Here is a 22765-nt window from a genome sequence, read left to right as displayed (position 1 = left end):
TTTTAGTACAGGCATTTGAGACATTCTTGTGTGCTGTGTATACATGCACAGTATGCATCTTTAATCACCTTTTTGGTCATTTTAATGACTGAGACAAAAACTGCAGTTTTGAGTGGGGTGGCCAAAGGCTCTGCCCCTGTCACTCTCAGATTCATATAAATTTATTTCCTTTGTGGAACAAACACAAAAGGTGAATTTTTGATGAAAATTATGTTTGAAGAAAATACGCAGTCTACATCTTTTCTGATTAAGGTCAGGAAGTGGTCCTCATCATGACTCATGCACTATAGTCCTCTGGAGTCATATGATGAGTAAGTAGTTACTCACTAAAATCCTTGCGGCAGCTTTTAAATCACGTGTGCTGGCATCTTAATGCATGTTTTTTCCTTCTGGAGCATCAGTTGAGCATTTGATTTATCTGTAATATTTGCATATGAATCCCTCAATTGTCCTCAGTGTGAAGAGATGCATTGCAAAATGATACAGTCATTGTTGGAAAAGGTTCAAATACACCGAAATTCTGGAAAACCAAAGAAGAGAGAGAGAGAGAGAAAGAAAGAGAGAAAGAGAGAGTTCAGGGTGAGCTATCCCAGAAGCCTCACTAGGAAAATGTAATGAGTGTGAAATAACATTTTTGTCCTTCATCGTGTGTAATCATGTTGCATATATTCTGTATGAAGTACGGAAAAAAACTTCTTGAAATTGAATTTAATTTAAAATTTAGGTCATTGCTTAATTAATGAATATAATTAATAATATCTTAATATGATTGATGATCATTTTGCATGAATTAAAAATGTCTATTTACATAAATAAAAAACATAAAAAATGCAAACATAAACTGTGAATGAATACTAATAGTGTGTCTTTCTGTCTTAGGATGTGCCTTTCTGACGTATTGTTCACGAGAGTCAGCCGTTAAAGCACAAAGTGCTCTTCATGAACAGAAAACCCTGCCAGGGGTGAGTCTTTTCTCTGTGTGTGTGCGTGTGTGTGTGTGTGTGTGTGTGTGTGTGTGTGCGTGCATGCGTGTATGTGTGTGTGTGTGTGTGTGTGTGTGTGTGTGTGGAGGGCATGACAGCGGTCTCATAACATTTTATCCCCTTTCATGTCCTGCCATCTCTCTCTGTGTGTGTGTCCTGTAAACACATCCAGACCGCGCTCAGCTCAGAGAGCGTGTGTCCATCTGGATTACTCCACTGGTGTGGCGAGCTGTATGTATCCGCAGACATTATTTGGAGTATTCCCTTTTCAAGCTGCAGGCTCTCAGAAATGTGGCACTATGTTATAAAGGCGGTGCAGAGCAGAGCCAAGAGCGGCTGTCTGTCACAGACTGGGTCTGAGAGTGATCATGGGGTGCAAATGCAGTAATGAATCCTATTACCAGCGTGACACCAGGCTGACCTTTAGCTGAAGATCACTCCGACTATCTTCTCTCTATCCCTCCACTCTGCCTCCTGCTTCTCTGACACTCTTGAGAGTTGTATCCTTTCTTGTGTTTTTTTTTCTCCTGATATGTTGTCTTTGTCTCTCATTTGATGTCTTTTTTTTTTGTCCTTTTCCTTTTGTTATTCCATATTTTTGTCTTCATTTCTGTCCTGTGATATTGGTCTGATATTTTATCAGATGAAACACAGGCAATCCCTGGTTGAGGGACACAGGTGGCCCTTTCTGTGCATCACTGAAGCACAAACACTGGTTTAATTTCAGGAAAGACAACAAGACAGTGGGCAATAACTAAGGGCAGCCAAAGACAGACATTATACTGCTCACAGCTTTTCCTTTCATTCCCTTCTTTCTTCTGAGGAAGCATTATGTTAGTGATGATGAGTGTGTTTGTGTTTATGTGTGTGTTGTGGCCTTGCTGTCCTCTGGGAAGTGCTATTATGAGCAGTTCACTCTCTAATGCTTCTGTGTGTGTGTGTGTGTGTGTTTATGTTTTTATGTAGGCATATATCATTAGCTAATTACACTTAAGGGTGGGGTGAGTTGTAAGGACATAAATCAAAAACAAATTAGTCTAAATGTAATTAGTGGCCATTAAGCACACTGTGCTTTACATTTAAATCTGAACACACACACACACACATGCAAAGTGCTTATAGAAAACAACTTGCATGCACTACCCAGCCATAAAATGAATTTACATTTAAATGATATAGTTATATTCATGGCTTATACTACTCTCTTCCCAGAGTGTCTCGGAAGGTGTTTCTTGGAGTGCTGGTCTAGGACACACACTGTCTGATAATGGACAGTAATGGATTTTGGGTAGTGAAGGGTGGAGCAGAGGCTGAGCTGTTACAGTAGACAGAAACAGTGACATGAATCCAGTGGCAGCAGCTGCTGGAGTCCAGAGCAAAGCCAAGAGAGTTTCTAGAGGTCAAACAGGAGCCACTAACTAAAGAAGTACTAACTAGAGCTTGGAATAAAATGACAGATAAACAGCATACAATCTACCCTGTTCATTTATTGTAGTTAGAAAAACTGAGTGCATAAGACACAATCACGGTAGAGAGGGAGAAAAGGAACATGCAGTGCAGAAATATATATATATATATATATATATATATATATATATATATATATATATATATATATATATATATATATATATATATATATGTAATGGGATGGAGGTAGCATTAGTAGTATTAGTAGTGGCTCCATATTAGGCATGCTTGGGACTACAAATGTGTTGGACTACAGATCCCATGAGTCCAAGTACTATAAAGGGGGAAATCAAATCTTCTGGCCTTTCTCTTTGTGGGACCATGTGCTGAGTAGCAGAAGCTGTGTGGTATGTTTCAATGCTTGGTGATAATTAAACTAGTCGTTGCCTTGTGAACGTTATTAAAGTAAATTGTGGAAGTAAGGGTTGTGACTCATGGTTAGCGTTAGTGCGGTCCATTTTAATGGGTGTTTGTTTGTTTGTTTGTTTGTTTGTTTGTTTGTTTTATAGTATGCTTAAAGGATATATACTGGTGGATGCCTCAGAAATTGAGTAGATTCATTCATTAACACAGGTACTGATTTTAATTGAATATTGGAGTACGTGAAGTTAGCTTTTTTTGTGTTAAGTGTTTTTAATTCTGTTTTTAATTCTAATATTTTAAAGGGGCAATCATGAATTGTATTTTCTTTGTTTTGCAGATGATGCATGATTGCCGTTTACTTTTATCTAAAATATTAGTGGGTTAATGTTGGGTTGTAAGATATGACTTTTAAAAGTTACAGTATGATGAAGTGATTTGAATTTATTGTGGGACTTTTTTGTTTTGTTTATTTGTTTTTGTTTTTGTTTTAGTTTTTTGTTTTTTCAACTGCTTGCACACAAAATTATTACTTGTCACACAATTTCTAAAACCTGACACTCAAACACCAGAACCACACACTAAATCTGCAAAACCATACACAAATTTTTGGCCTTTTACTCCGTTTTCAATTTCGTTAAACACTTTTTGCAAAACACAACACACAATTTTCTATGCAACACACAAAAATCTGACAGGAAGTTTCTTGATTTCCTTTTATAAACACAACCAGTCAAAACGCCACACTAATTCATCAGTGCCTCACACTAACTCCTCACATGTGCACTTGTTGCTTTACTTAACAAAAACCAATCATAACTTTAGTAGTGGCCTATAAATAGGCCAAAGGTCAAGTAATAGCTTTTGGACAATGCAGACAGAGTAAGAGGAGTTGGAGGGAAAGCCAGAGAACGAGTTCGACTATGAGGAGTTGGAAGGGAGCAAGGGGAGGAAGAGGACTAGTCAGAAATGGAGGACAAGGAACAAGAAGATTCAATCAAATTAAAGTTACTCTAGCTGCTGCATTTTGGACTACCTGTAGCTTGTTTATTGAAGAAGCAGGACAACCACCTAGAAGTGCATTACAATAGTCCAGTCTAGAGGTCATGAATGCATGAACTAGCTTTTCTGCATCAGAAACCGATAACATGTTTCGTAGCTTGGCAATGTTTCTAAGGTGGAAGAATGCAGTTTTTGTAACATTGGAAATATGATTTTCAAAAGACAAATTGCTGTCTAATATAACACCCAGATTTCTGACTGTAGAGGAAGTAACAGTACATCAATCTAGTTGCAGATTGTGATCTGCAAGATTCTGTGTAGTGTTTTTTGGTCCAATAATTATCTCAGTCTTATCTGAATTTAATTGGAGAAAATTATGTCATCCAATCTTTTACATTTTTAACACACTCCGTTAGCTTAGATAATTGGGAAGTTTCATCTGGTCTCGTTGAGATGTATAGCTGAGTATCATCAGCATAACAGTGGAAGCTAATTCCGTATTTTCTAATAATATTACCAAGGGGCAACATGTATATTGAAAATAGAAGGGGTCCTAGGACGGATCCTTGTGGCACTCCATATTTTACTGATGATAAATGAGATGACTCCCCATTTAAGTAAAAAATATGGTAGCGATCGGACAGGTAGGATCTAAACCATCTTAGAGCCTGCCCTTGAATACCTGTATAGTTTTGTAATTGATCTAGGAGTATGTCATGATCTATGGTGTCGAACGCAGCACTAAGATCAAGTAAGACTAGAAATGAGATGCAGCCTTGGTCTGACGCAAGGAGCAGGTCATTTGTAATTTTAACAAGTGCACTTTCTGTGCTATGGTGGGGCCTAAAACCTGACTGAAATTCTTCATACAGATCATTTTTATGCAGGAAGGTGCTCAATTGAGCACAACTTTTTCTAAAATTTTAGACATAAATGGAAGATTTGAAATAGGCCTATAATTGGCCAGTACACTAGGATCTAGTTTTGGTTTCTTAATAAGAGGCTTGATAACCGCCAGCTTGAATGGTTTTGGGACGTGACCTAAAGATAACGATGAGTTAATGATATTGAGAAGCGGTTCTTCGGCTACAGGTAACCGCTCTTTCAGTAATTTAGTGGGTACAGGATCTAATAAACATGTTGTTGGTTTAGATACAGTGATAAGTGTATTTAGCTCTTCCTGTCCTATGGTTGTAAAGCACTGCAGTTTATCTTTGGGTGCGATGGATGAAACTGAAGTGTTAGACGCTGTAGAATCTACATTCGCTATTGTATTTCTAATGTTATCTATTTTATCAGTGAAGAAATTCATAAAGTCATTACTATTTAACGTTGGTGGAACATTTGAATCAGGTGGCGTCTGGTAATTTGATATCAAATTGAATATTTGATATCATTGTTAATACCTTGTCACCTCCTGGCACTTCTCTACTTTTACGCTGCTTTCTCCCAGAGGGTCGAAAAATAAAGTCTTCTTCTGTGCTGGCATGATCACCTTTTAAGGATTTTAAAATACATAGAATAATGGTTATGCACACACTAGTGTAGCATTTTGGTTTAGTTTGCTTAAAAAGAACAAATCAAGTTGCATCCTATACCATAACTGTCCAGTGATAGTGGCCGTTTATGATTCCTATTACATAGTGGTACACTGACAGGTCAATCTGAAAATACAAAACTTTTTTTTTTTTTTTTTTAGAATTCAAAGCTTTTGCAGCTTTATATTAATTCAACAGCTTTGTTGAATGGCCTTTCCAGATGCTGGCCATTTCATAGCTGTCAATATAAAAGGCACGCTACGCTGACCGACTATTACATTTCTTGACCTCTAGGTGCATGAATGCATTGTTGTGTTTGTGCATAACGACAAAGTAAAAAATAAAAAATATTTGGTTGTGTACCTCACTCTCGAGCTCCTCACCAGGAGAAGTTTTAGGTCGGAAAAAAATATTTTGTAGGGCCCTATTTTGGAAAGCAGCACATACATCTTCTTTCCTCCCCATGCATCTGTAATGCCTGTATTTAAAGACATATTAAATGTATAATATCACCTTTCAAAGAACTTTCCCAAAGTTTAATCACAAACACAATGTATGTAACTCACACTGATCTATGCTTGGACTGAATTCTCGCGGGGTTCCATAAATTGGCTCCGCTGCTTCTGTTTTTGCTGTTAAAAGGTGGATGATAACACAGTGATAAATTAATTATTTAATTCTAGGTGACAATACAATAATTTGAAATGTGTCTTGCCTTCCATATGCATAATACATTTACTGAGTTAAGCTAGTACAGTTCAATAACAAATAAATAATAAAAAAACAACTTGAACACAATATGGGGGAAAATGTGTGTGCATCTATATTTTACTGTTTGTACGTGGAGGTGTGGTCAGAGACCGCAGACGATGTTCAAGCCTCTTCATTTCGACTTTGCTCTCATTAATAAGCCGCACAACATGATGTTGTACTTCCTCGTATCGCCTGCTGACCTGCCTTCTCATTGTCCCTAAAAAGTGATGGAGAATGTGAATTAGGAAAGGGGTTTCTGTGCAAGAAGCCCTAGTTGGAACTTATTCCTTTTGGTTATCCCTCCGCAATACAGCAACTGTGTAAACATATAAACGCACAGAATAAAAAAATAAAAGCAAAATAAAATAATTCCTAATTTATCCCTGATACACAGCACGCAAGCTACGACTTACCTAACCTAAAATTAATCGTTCATTCATTTATTCATTCAATCAATCATTTGATGACATACTTTAAAGACATTTGATAGAGTGGGACCAAATTTTGCATGGCAGTATCATTTCAACTAAATCAAGTCTTACCTTTCATCCATTGTTCCAAAGTTCGTTTCTGTCAAATCAAGCATGAAAAAATGACAAATAAGCACCATTCAAAAAGTGCAAATGATAAAGATCAATGGGTGTTTATAATAATATAAAGGCGTTTACAACGGAAGACAAAAGTTTGTTATTGAAATATGTTTGTGATATTTTGACTGTGGGGTTTCATTTTGAAAGAGATGTGAGGCATTTTGCATCTTGTGTGTGCAATTCTTGAATTTGTGTGTTAAGTTTTGAAAAAAAAAGAGGAAAACTTTGGAAAATGTGTGTAAGCAGTTGAAAAACTGTAATCAACCAAAGACAAAGGGGTTCCCATTCTTGTATGTATGGTTGACTCTCTTAAGGTGACTGGGCACAATTTGTAGTGGTTTGAGTTAAGTGCGTGTTGGTTTTCAATTACACTTGTAGTGTTATTGGTTTTGTGCTTTGATTTGAGTGTACTCTTTAATAGTGGAATTGCCATTGTATGGGATTGGGGAACCCTATGGTCTGTAGTGGGTTAAACCTTTTTGTTCTTTTCGTTTCTTTGCCACTTCTTATTACCATTTGTGTTTAATAAATTTGTTTGTGCTTGCAAGGAAACACTGTGGTTGTTGCCCTTTTACACCTTCCCCATTACTTGTAAGCCCTGGGGAGGGTTACAAATGGCGTAGTCGGCAGGGTTTGTTTAATGTTGGGCAGCACTACGGTGTGTTACTTTGGACCTTGTTATTTTTTTATTGTTATTATTTTTATTTTTCACTGATACCCACCATTCTGTGTAGGTATTAAAAGGTATTTGTATAAGTAAACGGCAATCGTGCAAGAAGAAAACACTAACTATGGAACAGGAGCTGACAGAGTTGAGGGAACAGATACGTAGTCCACAGGCTGCAAATGAACAATTAATGCAACAACGTTCTGCATCCAGCCGTGACTCTCTTAACCAGCCTGTATCCAGCATTAATGCTCCTCCTCCTGTGCCTTTCACTAGAGTGATGTATGTTCCTCGGGAGCGGAAGTGTCGACGGTTCTGTGGGGACTTGGACTCTACTTCGAGCATAGAGGACTGGATTGAGGAGGCTGAAGCCTGCATTGGGGATGACAGTTGGACTGTGCAAGAAAGGGTAGCATTCCTTTTAGATCGTTTAGGAGGGGAAGCCAGAATGGAGATTGAACTCCGAGCAGCAGCTGAACGTCAAACTCCCGAACTCCTATTTAAGGTCTTAAGAAGTATGTATGGAGCAAAACAAACATTTGTGCAGTTGCAGAAAGGGTTTTATGATCGAACAAAGAGAGGGTGAATCCCTGATTGAATTCTCTCATGCACTTATATCTTTGATAGATTCTATTCTTGTTAGTAGTCCAGATGGTGTCCCGAATGCTGACCAAGTTCTCCGTGATCAGTTTGTTTGAGCAGGTTAAAGATGTAGCACTTAAACGTGAACTTAAACGTTTTGTAAGGCAAACTCCACACTGTACCTTAATTGATGTTCGAAGTGAGACTATCAGATGGAATGAAGGCAAAGGAGAGGCTATTCCCCCTGCTGCTCAGTTATGGTGTAATGCTGCTCAGGGTAGAGTAACTGAATCACCTAGGCCTAATGAATCTGCTGAATTAAGAGAAATTAAGGAGTTGTTAAAGCACCAACAAGCTCAAATTGATGAGATTACGAAGCGTCTTGATGATCTTAAACCCTCAAGTAATGAACCCTCTGTCCCTTTGACAAGGCCAAATGGTCCTCGAAGGTGTTTACGTTGTAATAAATTGGGTCATATTGCCCGATATTGTCGACAACAATGGCCTGTTGATTCTGGCTCTAGGTCAGCTGGGGGAACAACGAGGGGAAAACCAGTGGAGGAGATAGATGAATGTGCCTCTCCTGTGGTTACTAGTCAAGAAACTGAAATAGGCATTGAAGGTTTAAAGACCTAAAGAATTGTCTGTCCTACAGTGGTGCAGCGTCTTATCGGCAAATGTCCCACAGTGACGATTCAAATGGGGGGTGTTCCTGTTTTATGTTTGCTGGATACTGGCTCAATGGTGACCACTATAACAGAGCCTTTTTTTTTTACCAATGTTTTCGACAACTAGCACCAGATGCTCTAAAAGAAATGTGGCTGGCTTCAGCTGAGAGCTGCGAATGGTTTGAACATCCCTTATGTGGGATATTTTGAAATTGATGTTAATGTGTTGGGACAAATTCTACCGAAACAGGGTGTATTGGTTGTGAAAGACCCTGAAAACATTGAAGTGTCTAAAAAGAAAGAACTGGTCCCTGGTCTGTTGGGGCTGAACATTATAGGGCAGTGTTATAACAATTTGTTTGAAGAACATGGTTCAGCCTTATTTTCAGTCCTACAGGTTAGACGAGCAGAAACTGGTTGGAAGGATGCATTGTTGCAGTGCCAGAGAACCAGTGATCCCTTTGGTCCTGGTTATATTGGCCAGGTACGAGTGCAAGATAAGCATCCAGTGCAGATTCCTGCCGGAACAATGAGGTTAGTTTCAGCTTACTGCCCTAAAACTTTTCCAAATGTAGCCACTTTATTTGAACCCCTTGGTAGTGATGGGAGCGATGGATTTCCTGCAGGAATTTTGATGATCTCTGCATTGTTACAATCCTCCTAAACTAAAATTTGTGTATCTGTGGTTAATGTCAGCACAGAAACTGTATATTTACCTGCAAAAGCAAAGTTGGGTAGTTTGATTAATGTTGAGATGGTTAATCAATCTGGGGTGCGTTTCCCAAAAGCATCGTTAGCCAACTATGGTTGCAAGTTCCGTTGTTACCAACATAGTTCAACGATTCGGTGTTTCCCGAAACCATAGTTCAAACGAACATTCGCAAATTGCATCGCAAACTTGTGTCATTAGAATGACAGCTCTCCACCTGTGGTTAGAAGCACAGTTCGTCGTTAATTTGCTGTGTAGACGTCATTGATTGCACAGCACCTGGGCTGTGTTCTATTCAGAGTTATCGACCCTATGACCTATTCCTTTAGAAGATTTCACAATCCACTTTGAGTGATTTAAAAGACTTAAAGTTGTGGTTTAAGTTTATTACATAATTCGCCTTTTTTATTATTATTACAAATTCAGTTTGAAACTATAAAGCAGCGTGGCCCTCGCGATTATTCTCCCTTCGAAGTGCCCTCTGAAAGCATTAATTTTGCCGATTAGAACGCAGCCATTGTTTCATTTTTGGGAAGAAACTGTGAGTTTGTCAAGTGAGTTATCTTTGTTTAATTTTAATTTAAAAACATTCCAAAGTACATATGTCTCATATAACAATATTGGTAAAACAGTGTGTTAGAGGTTTTCACTTATATAAAATGTTAACACTCAAATTACTGTAGGCCTATTTTTATAGTAAATTAATTTTTAATTTTAAATGAATGTACCTAAATAAAGTAACAAAAAAATGTATAAATAAGGGAGTGATTTTGTTGTTTTTACAGAATTTGAATATAGAATACTCTCTACAAATGTGTTTGTGTGTGAATACATAGAGAGCGAGAGAGATGGTATACACTGTTTGCAAAAGTTTTTTTTATGTTTTTAAGTGTTCATTTAATACATATAGGCAAAGAAACCAAATATTTAACAGATATTATGTCAGCTTAAACAAATGGTTTAAACTGCAGTGGTGGCTGGATGCTGCACAGGTGACAGGACGTATGGGCGAAGAGGACATGTCTCCAGCAGCCAACTATCACCAAAGCCATGCAACCTCTTCAGCCACCTGCAAACTGCAGAAGTGGCCCACACAAAAGAGTAATGTATGCTTCCATCACCCTCCCATTAGGCCATCACCCACCACCTCCTAATAATGCAGTGTAGCTAACAACTGAATTAAAAGTATTGTTTTTTTCTTATTTTCTTTTTCTTACGCGGCTCTCAACCCTCCAGCAGTGGACGTGTCCTCACCAATCAGAGAGGTGGCCAAGGAGTTGGGCGAAATCAAGACTGCCCTGACTGAAATAAACTGCACGATGAGGGAATTCTTGAATAAATACTATTTTCCACACCTTTTGTTGTTCTTTACAAGCGACGCATCACTTCCAAACGCTGGCGCACAGCAGCAGCATTTGGCTCAAATGCGTGTGGATGGGGTTCAGGGTCGGGGCCAACACATCAATCGGCGCCAGGGGGTAGAGGCACGTTTTTAAGCTGTGCCACATTGTGTAGCACAGCACATGCCAGCATGATTTGGCACACCTTTTCAGGCGTGTACAATAACCTCCCTCCAGTGCAGTCGAGGCAGCGCCATCTGCCCTTAAACAGGCCGATGGTGCGTTCCACTATAGCGCGAGCTCGGCTGTGGCACATGTTGTAGTGCCTTTCCTCTGCACTATGTGGATTGAGGAAAGGTGTAAGCAGCCACTGTTTGAGGGGATATCCACTGTCCCCTGCAAGGATAGTGAAAGGGTTAAGACATTGAAGTACATTAAAATGTGAATGTCTATAATCAAACGTACCTAGAAGCCAGCCATCACGTATAGCACCAGCCTCGAGGCTGCGTCCAACACTGCTGTGTCTTAAAATAAATGACTCATGGGTTGACCCAGGCCACCGAGCTACTACATTAGTGAGCAACATTTCTGCATCACAAATAATTTGGACATTGATTGAATGAAAATGCTTTCTATTAATGAAAGTATTTTCATTAACGTTCGGTGCCCTTATGGCAACATGAGTGCAGTCAATAGCACCGATGACATTTGGGAAACCATACATAGCTGCAAATTGAGCTTTCTTGTTTGCCTGTTCACCCGCCATGTATGGAAACTTTATGGAATCATGGGACGAAGCTATTATGCCTTTTAACACGTCTGGCATTACCCGGCTAAGGGTCGGCTGAGATATTCCTGACCTGTCAGCCAATTCCCTCAGTCGCCAGGAATCCTAGTGTTGTTAGGACTTGAAGTGGGACTGGCACGGCGTGGTTCCTCCGAGTGCTCCTCTGTAAGGCCGGGCCCAAAAGCCCACAGAGGTCCAACAGGACGGCTCGAGGAAGTCGGAACCGGCTCATAAGCCACTCGTCCTCGTTTGCCAGCAAGTCTTCTTGCGGTCTAAAGATGCGTTCACTCTGAATTCTTCCATTTGCCACATCTTCTAAGAGCGCAAGATCAGCCATTGTGTGTCATTACGCGTTGTGATGGGGCATTTTATTTCCATCCATTTAATTGCATCTGACAAGCTACAGATGTCTGTAATAATCGACGTGGAAATGGGAAATTGTTCAGCGCAAATGTAATTTCTTGTTGCTTTCTGAATGGTTGAGACATACGCCATACATTGTTTTATCAAAAATAAAACAAACTAAAGGCATATGCATGAATATCATAATTCCGTAGCTTATGAAGAAATGTTTTACTATGAAAACAACTTTCCCCAGTGGACAATTAATACATCTATCTATCTATCTATCTATCTATCTATCTATCTATCTATCTATCTATCTATATCTCCTTAATTATCTATCTATCTGTCTATCTAATTGCAACTATATCTGCTCCGCCAGACGGACACATTGACGAGAATATCAGTTTTGTACATTATTTCGTTCTGTTAACTATATTATTTATGGGGATGAATTGCACAACATGCCAATATTGCAGAACATATTTCACTTTTCTTTTTGCAAATATGTGTTCATTTGAATTTCTGTTGTAATTTTTGGTTGGGGTTTTTTTTTTTTTTTTTTTTTTCACTGCTGATCGATCAAATGGGTGTTCGTGTAGGCTGTTAATTGTAAGACTTGCTTTGTGAAGTCTTCATGTTATTTATGAGAGGCAGTATTGTCATTTTCACTTTCACGTGTTTCTTCCATCTGCCGACGGTGTCGCCATTTCTCATTTCACCCGTTTTTGTGTGTACGCCTGGGTCAGAGCTTGCGTGAAGGACCGCACATTTTCCCATCAAGTTTGCTTTTTATAAATATCAATTATTTCGTAGAGAGTGGCGTACGCCGCCTTTTGTGCGTACGCAACGTTTATAAATGAGGCCCCTGGACTTTGAAGGCAAAGGCCTGGTTGATGCACATGTATCCATATCTCCAAGGATCCTTCCATTGCAACAGGCCCCAGGATGGCCAAAACTGTCTCTTCCTCTGTAGGGACAGGAGGAACTGAACTGATACCCCATCAGTCTTGTTTGCTTCCCTCTTACGTGCCACAGCCCTCTGTTTTGTCACACTTGCGAAGTCCCTCCACTTATTCCTGACTTTGTCTGGGCTTTGTCCATATCCAGCTAGCATTGTTTATTTTTTGAGTGATTTCTGCCCAGATTTTATTTTTGTCAGCATTTGTAATGCTATTTTTCAGCTTTGAAAATAGCTGGACTTAACTATTTTCCACCACCTTGTTGAAAGAACAGCAATTTCAAGCATTGGAAATTGGGGTTTTCGTGTCATTTTCATTAAAACATCAGAATGGCAAGAAGACATAAATAGGAAAGATTGAGCAAAATAAGCAATCCACAACACAACATCAATCAAAACCCATCTTTTTTCAATTGTGGTTAAGTAGCCTATCAATATAACATAAGAAATAGTATTTATCTGAAATTGTGAAATTATTGACATTGGGATCAGAAAAGAGCACATTTTTAACTCTGTGTGTGTATAATGTATTACTCGACTCTAACGTCATTTCAAAAGCGTAATTCGAGTCGAAGAAAAGAGAAAATAAAACCAAATTACTGTAGGTGGCAGTATGTGCTCATGTCTCCAGTCAGCCATTATATCGAAGAAGAAGAACGACGGCTCAAACCAACGTAGTTTGAACTATGGATCTGCGACACAGGTACTATGGTTTCGGGAAACAGTGGTGACTAGGTTGTTCGTTTTCATAAAGATGCATTGTACTATGGTGGTTAAACCAGTGAGTTGCATCGTTGTACGGGAAATGCACCCCTGACCAAGAAATTTCATTTAAGGAAAATTTGCAAGGCAGTGTCAGTGAAATTGTTAATCAGTGCCAGATGTCAGCTTCTGTTTCAAACCACAGTGAGCTAGAAAGGGTCGAATTACCAGGGCTTTCAGAGGCAGAAAGGGAAGTGGTCAAACATCTTTTGCATAAATATCAGGATATTTTTGCTAAGGATGATGGTGACTTGGGCTGCACTACTTTGATAGAGCACCATATCCCATTGTTGGATAATGTCCCAGTGCGTCAGCGTCATCGTCGAATTCCACCTAGTCAGGGGGAGGCTGTCAAAGCCCACATTAAGCAGCTGTTGGAGAGTCAGGTCATTCAGAATCAGAAAGAGCTTTATTGCCGAGTATGCTTGCGCATACAAGGAATTTGTTTTAGTAACATAAGCTTCCAGTACACAGAGACAACAACACACAGACAAAAAAAAAAAAAAAAAAACACTAAAAGAGGAGATTTACAAATTGGCAAATAAATAAGTGTATAAACAATTGTGCTATAAATGATAATGGAATAGGATTGAGATGCAGGAATGTTCTAGGATGGAGGGTTAACAAATAAATATAAGGATATTGCACATTTATAAGCATAACTAGGGAACATTTAACTGTTCATGACGTAGATTGCCTGGGGGAAGAAACTGTTCTTGTGCCTTGCTGTTCTGGTGCCGGCCAGATGGTAAAAGTTCAAAGATGGGGTGACTGGGATGTGTGGGATCCAGAGTGATTTTCTGAGCTCTTTTCCTCACTCTGGATGTATACAGTTCTTGAAGGGTGGGCAGAGGAGCACCAATAATCCTTTCAGCAGTCCGAACATTTCTCTGTAGTCTTCTGATGTCTGATTTTGTTGCTGAACCAAACCAGACAGTTATTGAAGTACACAGTATAGACTCAGTATAGTACACAGTAGTGACGGCTGAGTAGAACTGTTTCAGCAGCTCCTGTGGCAGGTTAAACTTCCTCAGCTGGCGAAGGAAATACAACCTTTGCTGGGCCTTTTTTACAATGGAGTCAATGTGATTGTCCCACTTCAGGTCCTGAGAGATGGTGATTCCCAGGAATCTGAATGACTCCACTGCATTCGAGAGAGTTGTAGCCCATACTCATCTCCCATTGTGCTGGTAAAGAAAAAGGATGGTCCCTTGAGAATGTGTGTAGATTATCGTCAGTTAAATGCAAGAACTCGGAAGGATGCTTATCCACTTTCCAGGATTGAGGAGTCCTTAGATGCTTTGACTAGGGCAAGATGGTTTTCTACATTGGATTTAGCATGTGGATACAATCAAGTCCCTGTGGCTGAATCTGATCATTCCAAGACTGCCTTTTGTACTCCTTTTGGGCTCTTTGAATTTCTTCGGATGCCTTTTGGGCTTTGCAATGGGCCAAGCACTTTTCAACGGTTCATAGAACGAATTTTTGGTGACCAAAGTTTTCAGTCCCTACTGCTCTTAATGACGTGATCATTTTTTCAACAACAGTAGAACATCATCTGCAGCGACTAGAATTGGTACTGAGTTGTTTAAGGCAACAAAATCTTAAAGTTAAGCTCAGTAAGTGTTGTTTTTTTTTTTTGCCCAAAAGTACGTTATTTGGGACATGTCGTTTCGGCTGCAGGAGTGAGCACTGATCCAGAAAAGATAGCTGCAGTGGTAAATTGGAAATGGCCACAGACTCCTCAAGAACTTAGGTCCTTTCTAGGTTTTGCTAGTTATTATTAGGGACTTATATTATAAAATACGTTTCAGATCCTTAAGGTAGCTTTGACCAATGCCCCTATGCTTGCTTATGCTGACTTTAGCAAGTCATTCATCTTGGAGATAGATGCAAGTTTTCAAGGCTTGGGTGCCATTTTGTCACAGGAGTACAAGGGCAAGTGTAGACCAGTTGCTTATGCAAGTCGAGGGTTGACCGCAGGCAGCAACCAACATTACAAGAACGCTCTCTCGAACAGCCAGAGCTTTTGGACCTAGTCCGTCAATGGGAGAAGTTGGAGAAAATAGATGGTGTTTTGTATAGACGATTTTGGCCACAAGAGGGTCATAAGGAAATCCAACAGGTAGTGTTACCATCTGCCCTTAGAGAGGAGGTGCTTACCTGCCTTCATGATGACCATGGCCATCAGGGGACGGAGCAAACTGCAAGGCCAGTAATAGCACGCTGTTATTGGCCAGGAATGTATAGGAATGTTGAGGACTGGTGTAGGAAATGTACCCTCTCGAAAGTGGTTCGACCGAAGGTGCATACATTCATGGGGTATTTGATGGCTGACCGACCCCTTGATATTGATATCGATTTTACGTGGAACCATCAGCTAGTGGAATGGAAAATGTATTAATCATGACAAATGTGTTTTCAAAATATACCCAAGCAATCCCTACTAAAGATCAGACAGCTAAAACAGTGGCCCGTGTATTAGGGGAACGATGGTTTTATTTGTTTGGTGTCCCACGACAGTTACATTGAGACCAGGGAAGGTGCTTTGAGAGCCACCTGATAAAAGAACTCTGTGAAATCTATGGTATTGCAAAGACTCACACTACACCATATCATCCTCAGGGGAATGGTAATTGTGAGCGGTTCAATAGAACTTTGCATGACCTGCCCAGTACACTCCCTGCTGAAAATAAAAGAGACTGGCCATCTTACTTGTCACAGTTGGTGTTTGCATACAATACCACAGAACACCAGTCTACAGGTTACTGTCCTTATGTCCTGATGTTTGGACAAGAACCACACTTACCGGTAGATTTTATGTTAGGACTGGATGACTATGGCCCAACAAATGTGGACTGGATAGTTGACCACCGAGATAATTCCCGAGCCCATCTTCAGAAAGCTGCAGCTCAGCGTGCCCGTGTAAATGATGCTAAGGTGTCACAGATGACATTAAGGGAAGGCCATTTGGTATATAAAAAAGCACATGATCATCAAGGCAGAAAGAAAATCCAGGATGTTATCAAATTGTTCGATGTCCCGAGGGGCAAGGGTCTGTATATTCTATTATTCCAGTTGATGGTGGAAAAGTGAGACAAATACACTGTAGTGAGTTGTGACCAGTTTATGTCCCATCAGAAGGTCGAACCGAAAGTCCAGGACTATTCCCTTTAAGTGAGGATCCTTAAGGAGCAGAGAAGGGATATGATAGTCATGTTATCAAGTGAACCTGGTGTGCCTGCAGAGAATGAGTCATGCATACCACTTCCAGCAGAAGAAGGTGATCCTGAAGAGCTGACTTTACAGCCATGTCGACAACCGGAACAGCCAGTGCAGCGACAGGTGGACCTAGTAAGGCGGACAACCCGGTCCACAGCAGGGCAGCATACAAATCCACATAATCTTCCTCAGTCAGCCGTGTGTAGAGAAGTCCATTCAAATGGTTATATCTTTCTCCCGAGAACAGAGCTCTCCAGTGTTACAAACACCCTGTTTTTTTGACCATGGTCATAGAAATTTGATCGACGGGACGTCAATTTAAAGTAAGGGAGGTATATTGTAATGGGATGGAGGTAGCATTAGTAGTGGCTCCATATTAGGCATGCTTGGGACTAAAAAATGTGTTGGACTACAGATCCCATGAGTCCAAGTACTATAAAGGGGGAAATCAAATCTTCTGGCCTTTCTCTTTGTGGGACCATGTGCTGAGTAGGAGAAGCTGTGTGGTTTGTTTCAACACTTGGTGATAATGAAACTAGTCGTTGCCTTGTGAACATTATTAAAGTAAATTGTGGAAGTAAGGGTTGTGACTCATGGTTATGGTTAGTGCCGTCCATTTTAACGGGTGTTTGTTTGTTTTATAGTATGCTTAAAGGATATATACTGGTGGATGCCTCAGAAATTGAGTAGATTCATTCATTAACACAGGTACTGATTTTAATTGAATATTGGAGTATGTGAAGTTTGCTTTTTTTGTGTTAAGTGTTTTTAATTCTGTTTTTAATTCTAATATTTTAAAGGGGCAATCATGAATTGTATTTTCTTTGTTTTGCAGATGATGCATGATTGCCGTTTACTTTTATCTAAAATATTGGTGGGTTAATGTTGGGTTGTAAGATATATGACTTTTAAAAGTTTACACTATGATGAAGTGATTTGAATTTATTGTGGGAGTTTGTTTTTGTTTTGTTTATTTGTTTTTGTTTTGTTTTAATCAACCAAAGACAAAGGGGTTCCCATTCTTGTATGTATGGTTGACTCTCTTAAGGTGATTGGGCACAATTTGTAGTGGTTTGAGTCAAGTGCGTGTTGGTTTTCTATTACACTTGTAGTGTTATTGGTTTTGTGCTGTGATTTGATTGTGCTCTTTAATAGTGGAATTGCCATTGTATGGGATTGGGGAACCCTATGGTCTGTAGTGGGTTAAACCTTTTTGTTCTTTTCGTTTCTTTGCCACTTCTTATTACCATTCCTGTTTAATAAATTTGTTTGTGCTTGCAAGGAAACACACTGTGGTTGTTGCCCTTCTTTTACACCTTCCCCATTACTTGTAAGCCCTGGGGAGGGTTACATATATATAAAAAACATGTTGTTGGATGTTAAATTTAGGTTTAAAGTAATCCAAGCATTTAACTATAGTAACTATGATTGGATAACAGTGTGTAATAGCATAGATATGTTCATCATACAGTATGTTTATAGCTTTCAGTTGGCACGTCTGTTTGTGGACAGCATTGGGCTGTATGTGGAGTAGTGTATACAGTCAGTATAAAAGAAATACTTTTTATCTGATTAATCGTTTAATATGAAGAATTATCGAGCAACTAATCCGTTATCAAAATAATGGCTAGTTACAGCCCTACTTACTTTCATGCTGCAAGATGAAAAAAAGTTTAAAGCTGTGATGTATGGCCAAAGGTTTACATAGACTAATAATTATACAGCATATAATGCAATTAAAGTCCTGATAGATAGATAGATCAAAAGTTTGTGGTCAGTCCAATTTTTTTTTATTAATACTTTTTTTGTATCAAGGATGCATTAAACTGATCAAAAGTAAACACAGTAAAGACATTTATAATGTATAATACAAAAATAAATAAATGGTGTTCCTTAAATTCTGTTCATCGAAGTAAAACATGTCACAGTTTCCACAACAATATTGTGCAGCATAACTGTGTTCAACACTGATAATAATCAGAAATGTTTCTTGAGCAGTAAATCATCATATTTTCTTGATTTCTGAAGATCGTGTGACTCTGAAGACTGGAGGAATGATGCTGAAAATACAGCTGTGCATCAAAGAAATAAATTACAGCTTAAATTACACTTTTTTTCACAGAGAAAGAAGTTTAAAAATTTTAATAATATTGTATTTAACTGTATTTTAATAAAATTAATGCATCAAATCCTTGATGAGCCTAAGAGACTTCTTTAACTTAAAAAACTGACCCCAAACAGCTGAACAGTAGTGTTTACTCGGTGAATAACTAACACCTATATGAAGATCCAAACTTAAAATGCAGTCAGATTTATGATTAAGATCTCTTTTTTCCTCTCTTCTCTGAAGGATAAAGGGATGAGAGATGAGTTGAGAGGAGTTGAATGAGCTCAGGAAGGTCAGAGAGAGAATGAAGAGATGAATAGAGCTGTGTGAGGATGGGAAATAAACCTCTGCCTTAATGAGATGAATACAGCGGAGGCATCTGACAGGGTTAAACTGATGTGACCCAGTGTTGGTGAGGATATGAGCAGCGCAGCTCTTTTAGGAGTGTGTCTCAATGTGCACTCATTCTAATAAATATTATAATGAAGCCATAACACAGTGATGCTATCAGAGGGAAGTTATAAATGGAGTTTGTTGAGGCTCATGCAGTATCAGATCTTGAGGTTTGTTGAGGAGAGCTATTATATTACACCTCGCACTTAATGTCATCTACACCTTAAAACTGCTGGCAAGTATTTGTGATGTTGAAATGCTAGATCTACTTGATTTAACCTATGCAATTTTGTTTCATTCAGTGATATTACATAATATTGACTTGAATAAACCCAGTTAAATTAGCTTTCTTTTTTTCCAGAATGTCACAGCCACATAGACAACAGGTGCAATAGTGCAACAGGTTTAGTATTACAGTAGTAACAGACATATATACACACACACACAATATAAGAGAGAAGATTGGATTGCTATGGAACATAAATGATACAACAAGAGAACGTAGAATGGAAATTTGGGAGAGAAAGAACAATTTTGTTGTACAATTAAATGTGTGTGTGTGTTTATATGTCTTGTTACTACTGTAATACTAAACCCGTTGCACTATTGCACCTGTTGTCTATGTGGCTGTGTGAAAATCTGTTTATGTGTGAGAGACTTAATATAAACCCTACAGATGTGTTTAAACCAAACCCTCATCAGGATTATGATGAGGTGCCTGAGGATTCTGCTGTCTGGACATGTAGATGTGCTTTATTAAAATTAAATATCATGCAATTATTTTTTTTTCCTTTTTCTTTGGAATGTTACAAGCTCTTGGTGCATAAAGAAGATCTGTAAAGTTGCAAAGACTAAAGTCTCAAACACCTCGTTTAAACACCCCCCCACATCTCTACGCAGCACTGAGATCTAGCAATACCAGCACCGATATTTTGCCAGAGTCACAATTTAAGCGAATATCATTTATTATCTTAATGAGTGCTGTCTCTGTGCTGTGTTGCGGTCTGAAACCAGATTGAAAATTGTCCAGGTATCCATTTGAGTTTAAGTATTTGTTCATCTGATTAAAAACCACATTTTCTATAATTTTGCCTATAAAAGGAAGATTAGATATTGGTCTGAAATTGCTCAAAATTGTGTTATCAAGATTGGTCTTTTTCAGGAGGGGCTCAACAACTGCAGTTTTTAGGGAGTTTGGAAATGTCCCAGAAAGAAGTGAGGCATTCACCACTTCTAAGAGATCTGCTTTTAAGCAGTCAAACACACTTTTTAAAAAAGATGTGGGAAGTGTGTCAAGACAACAGGTTGAGGATTTTAGTTGCTGCACTATGTCTTCCAGAATGTTGCTATCAATTGTTTCAAAAATAGACATAGTATCTTTTTGATATTTTGGCCGAATCTGTCTGACCTCTGCATTACTTGAGGATGTGCTAATCGCCTTCCTTATATTTATGATCTTCTCAGAAAAGAAAGAAGCAAACTCATAGCATTTGCTGTCTGAGAGCATATCACTGGGAATCTGACTTGGGGGGTTTGTCAGTCTCTCAACAGTGGCAAAAATAGTACGAGTGTTATTTAATTTACTGTTTATAAGGTTTGAGAAGAAATTCTGTCTAGCTGTGGCTAGTTTCACATTAAAAGCATGAAGGCTCTCTTTATAGATGCTATAGTGAATTTCAAGTTTCGTCTTCCTCCACAACCGCTCGGTTTTTCTGCATTGTCTTTTCATAGTCTGAACTGCTGTTGATCTTCTCCAAACTGATGTCTGTCTGTTTGTTTTCTTGCTGACTATAATTGGTGCAATATCATCAATAACATTCTTAACTTTTGAGTTGAAGGAATCAAGGAGAATATCAACATAGTCTGCAGAAATGCTTGGTGTTAAAGATATAGCCTCCATAAATAGTACACTTGTGTTCTCGTTTATGCATCTCCTTCTGACAGAGACAGATCTAGATTCAGTGGTAGCAGAGATCAATATATCAAAGAAAATATAGAAGTGATCAGATAGTGCTATGTCCTTAGTAACAATGGATGAAATGTTTAGACCCCTACTGATGATTAGATCCAGAGTGTGTCCACCTTTGTGTGTGGGTCCATGCACATGCTGAATCAGGTCATAAGTGTTTAGAAACCTTATTTCTTTTGTAGTTTTGTTTTCTGCATTATCTATGTGAATATTAAAATCCCCTGCAATTGCAAAACAGTCAAACTCTGAGGAAATTACTGAAAACATTTCTGTGACCTTTCAACAAAGGCTGGAAAGTATTTTGGAGGCCTGTAAATAATAATGAACAGAATGTGTGGGTCACCTTTCAGCACAATCCCTAGATATTCGAAAGACAAGTACTGACCAAATGACACTTGCTTGCATTGATACACATCTTTAAATAGAGCAGCTACACCCCCACCTCTCCTAACAGTCCTGCAAACACTCATGTAAGTGAAGTTAGGAGGGGCTGCTTCATTTAGGATTGTTGCACTGCAGCTGTCTTCTAGCCATGTTTCATTTAGAAACATAAAATCCAGATTGTTTGTGGTTATAAAGTTAGAAATGTTTTATTTTTTAGTGAGCGAATGTCTAAAAGTGCTAAATTGATGGCAGTGCTTTGTGTCTTTACATCAATCTTAGTTTGATGCATAATATGCCGCAGATTAGATGAGTTTGCCCTTCGGTTTGAGAAGGCCTTAGACTTTCTATCACGTGATAAAGCTGAAATAGAGAAAGCTACAGGCACACTGGGTTCCCGCTTGTTCTGTAAGCATTTGTGAATGTTGCTGCTATTATAGCGGGGACCCAACACATATCACTGAGAGCTGCTATCAGTTGTTTTTGGTTCACCTTCAGCAGATAGAGGGTTTGGATCCTGGCGTTGTGGCAGCGGTCGGAGAGTTCTCATAGGAACAGGGCCCACAGGCTTTGGTGGTTGGGGGGCCCGGCGTTTTTTTGTTGATATCTGCGGGCTAGCAGCGAATGAGTGGGAGAGTTTATTCCCAACATACACCAGTTCCTCCATTTTCTGTGAGGAAAAAAAAAAAACATGTGTTGTGTTGTCCTGGCTTCCCTGTATGTTTTCCAGAAAGTCATCCCTGGGTGCTGAATCTTGTAGCTGTTTTAAAGGGAGAAAAGAGGTTCCCATCATATTTAATGAGTTCGTTTGATTAAATTGTTATTTGTCTTATTTTTGTTGGGATGTTGATCATGTTGGAGTCTTTTATGTTACACTCTGTATTTTACACCCGTGTTGTTGTGGTGGATTGTCAGTGTACTTCAAGCTGATATTGTTTGTAAATTAGTGCTAATTTATGTATAACGATGACACCTTAAATAAAGGTGTTACCAAATAATGTCTATTAGTATGTATGTCTGATTTATGCACACACTGTCAACAGATAAGACAATGGTTTATTTGATCACTCTGGTTGATTTTAAACACACTTAATGAATGCTCTGCATTAGTCTTCCTCTTTCTCTGTATTTTCTGTATTATCTTGTTTATGTCCAGAACTCTCTCTATCTTCGTACTAT

General features: G+C 38.9%; 1 protein-coding gene and 3 long non-coding RNA genes across 5 annotated transcripts in view; all 4 read left to right on the top strand.

The window, feature by feature from the left end:
* The window catches only part of LOC113116571 (CUGBP Elav-like family member 3-B), a 41057-nt gene that overhangs the window by 12623 nt on the left and 5669 nt on the right, over positions 1 to 22765 (top strand). Inside the window, exon 3 of the mRNA XM_026284811.1 lies at positions 880 to 962. Coding sequence (XP_026140596.1) covers positions 880 to 962 — 83 coding nt within the window. The remainder of the gene's footprint in view (positions 1 to 879; positions 963 to 22765) is intronic.
* LOC113116573 (uncharacterized) lies at positions 2670 to 3385 on the top strand. Its single transcript, XR_003294041.1, has 3 exons — positions 2670 to 2800; positions 2963 to 3026; positions 3154 to 3385. It is a non-coding gene; the product is annotated as an uncharacterized LOC113116573 (long non-coding RNA).
* Positions 9021 to 10733, top strand: LOC113116572 (uncharacterized). 2 transcript variants are annotated; one of them, XR_003294039.1, is made up of 3 exons: positions 9021 to 9147; positions 10294 to 10428; positions 10559 to 10733. It is a non-coding gene; the product is annotated as an uncharacterized LOC113116572 (long non-coding RNA). The 2 variants fall into 2 exon arrangements; XR_003294040.1 differs by having other exon boundaries at positions 10294 to 10423; positions 10559 to 10728.
* Positions 14390 to 18060, top strand: LOC113116574 (uncharacterized). The gene is made up of 3 exons (XR_003294042.1): positions 14390 to 17242; positions 17381 to 17444; positions 17572 to 18060. It is a non-coding gene; the product is annotated as an uncharacterized LOC113116574 (long non-coding RNA).

This window comes from Carassius auratus, chromosome 16 (genome assembly GCF_003368295.1).
Source record: "Carassius auratus strain Wakin chromosome 16, ASM336829v1, whole genome shotgun sequence".
In the NCBI taxonomy this organism is placed as follows: Eukaryota; Metazoa; Chordata; class Actinopteri; order Cypriniformes; family Cyprinidae; genus Carassius; species Carassius auratus.
The sequence above is the reverse complement of the archived record's forward strand: the minus strand, read 5'-3'. Positions and strand labels throughout refer to the sequence as shown.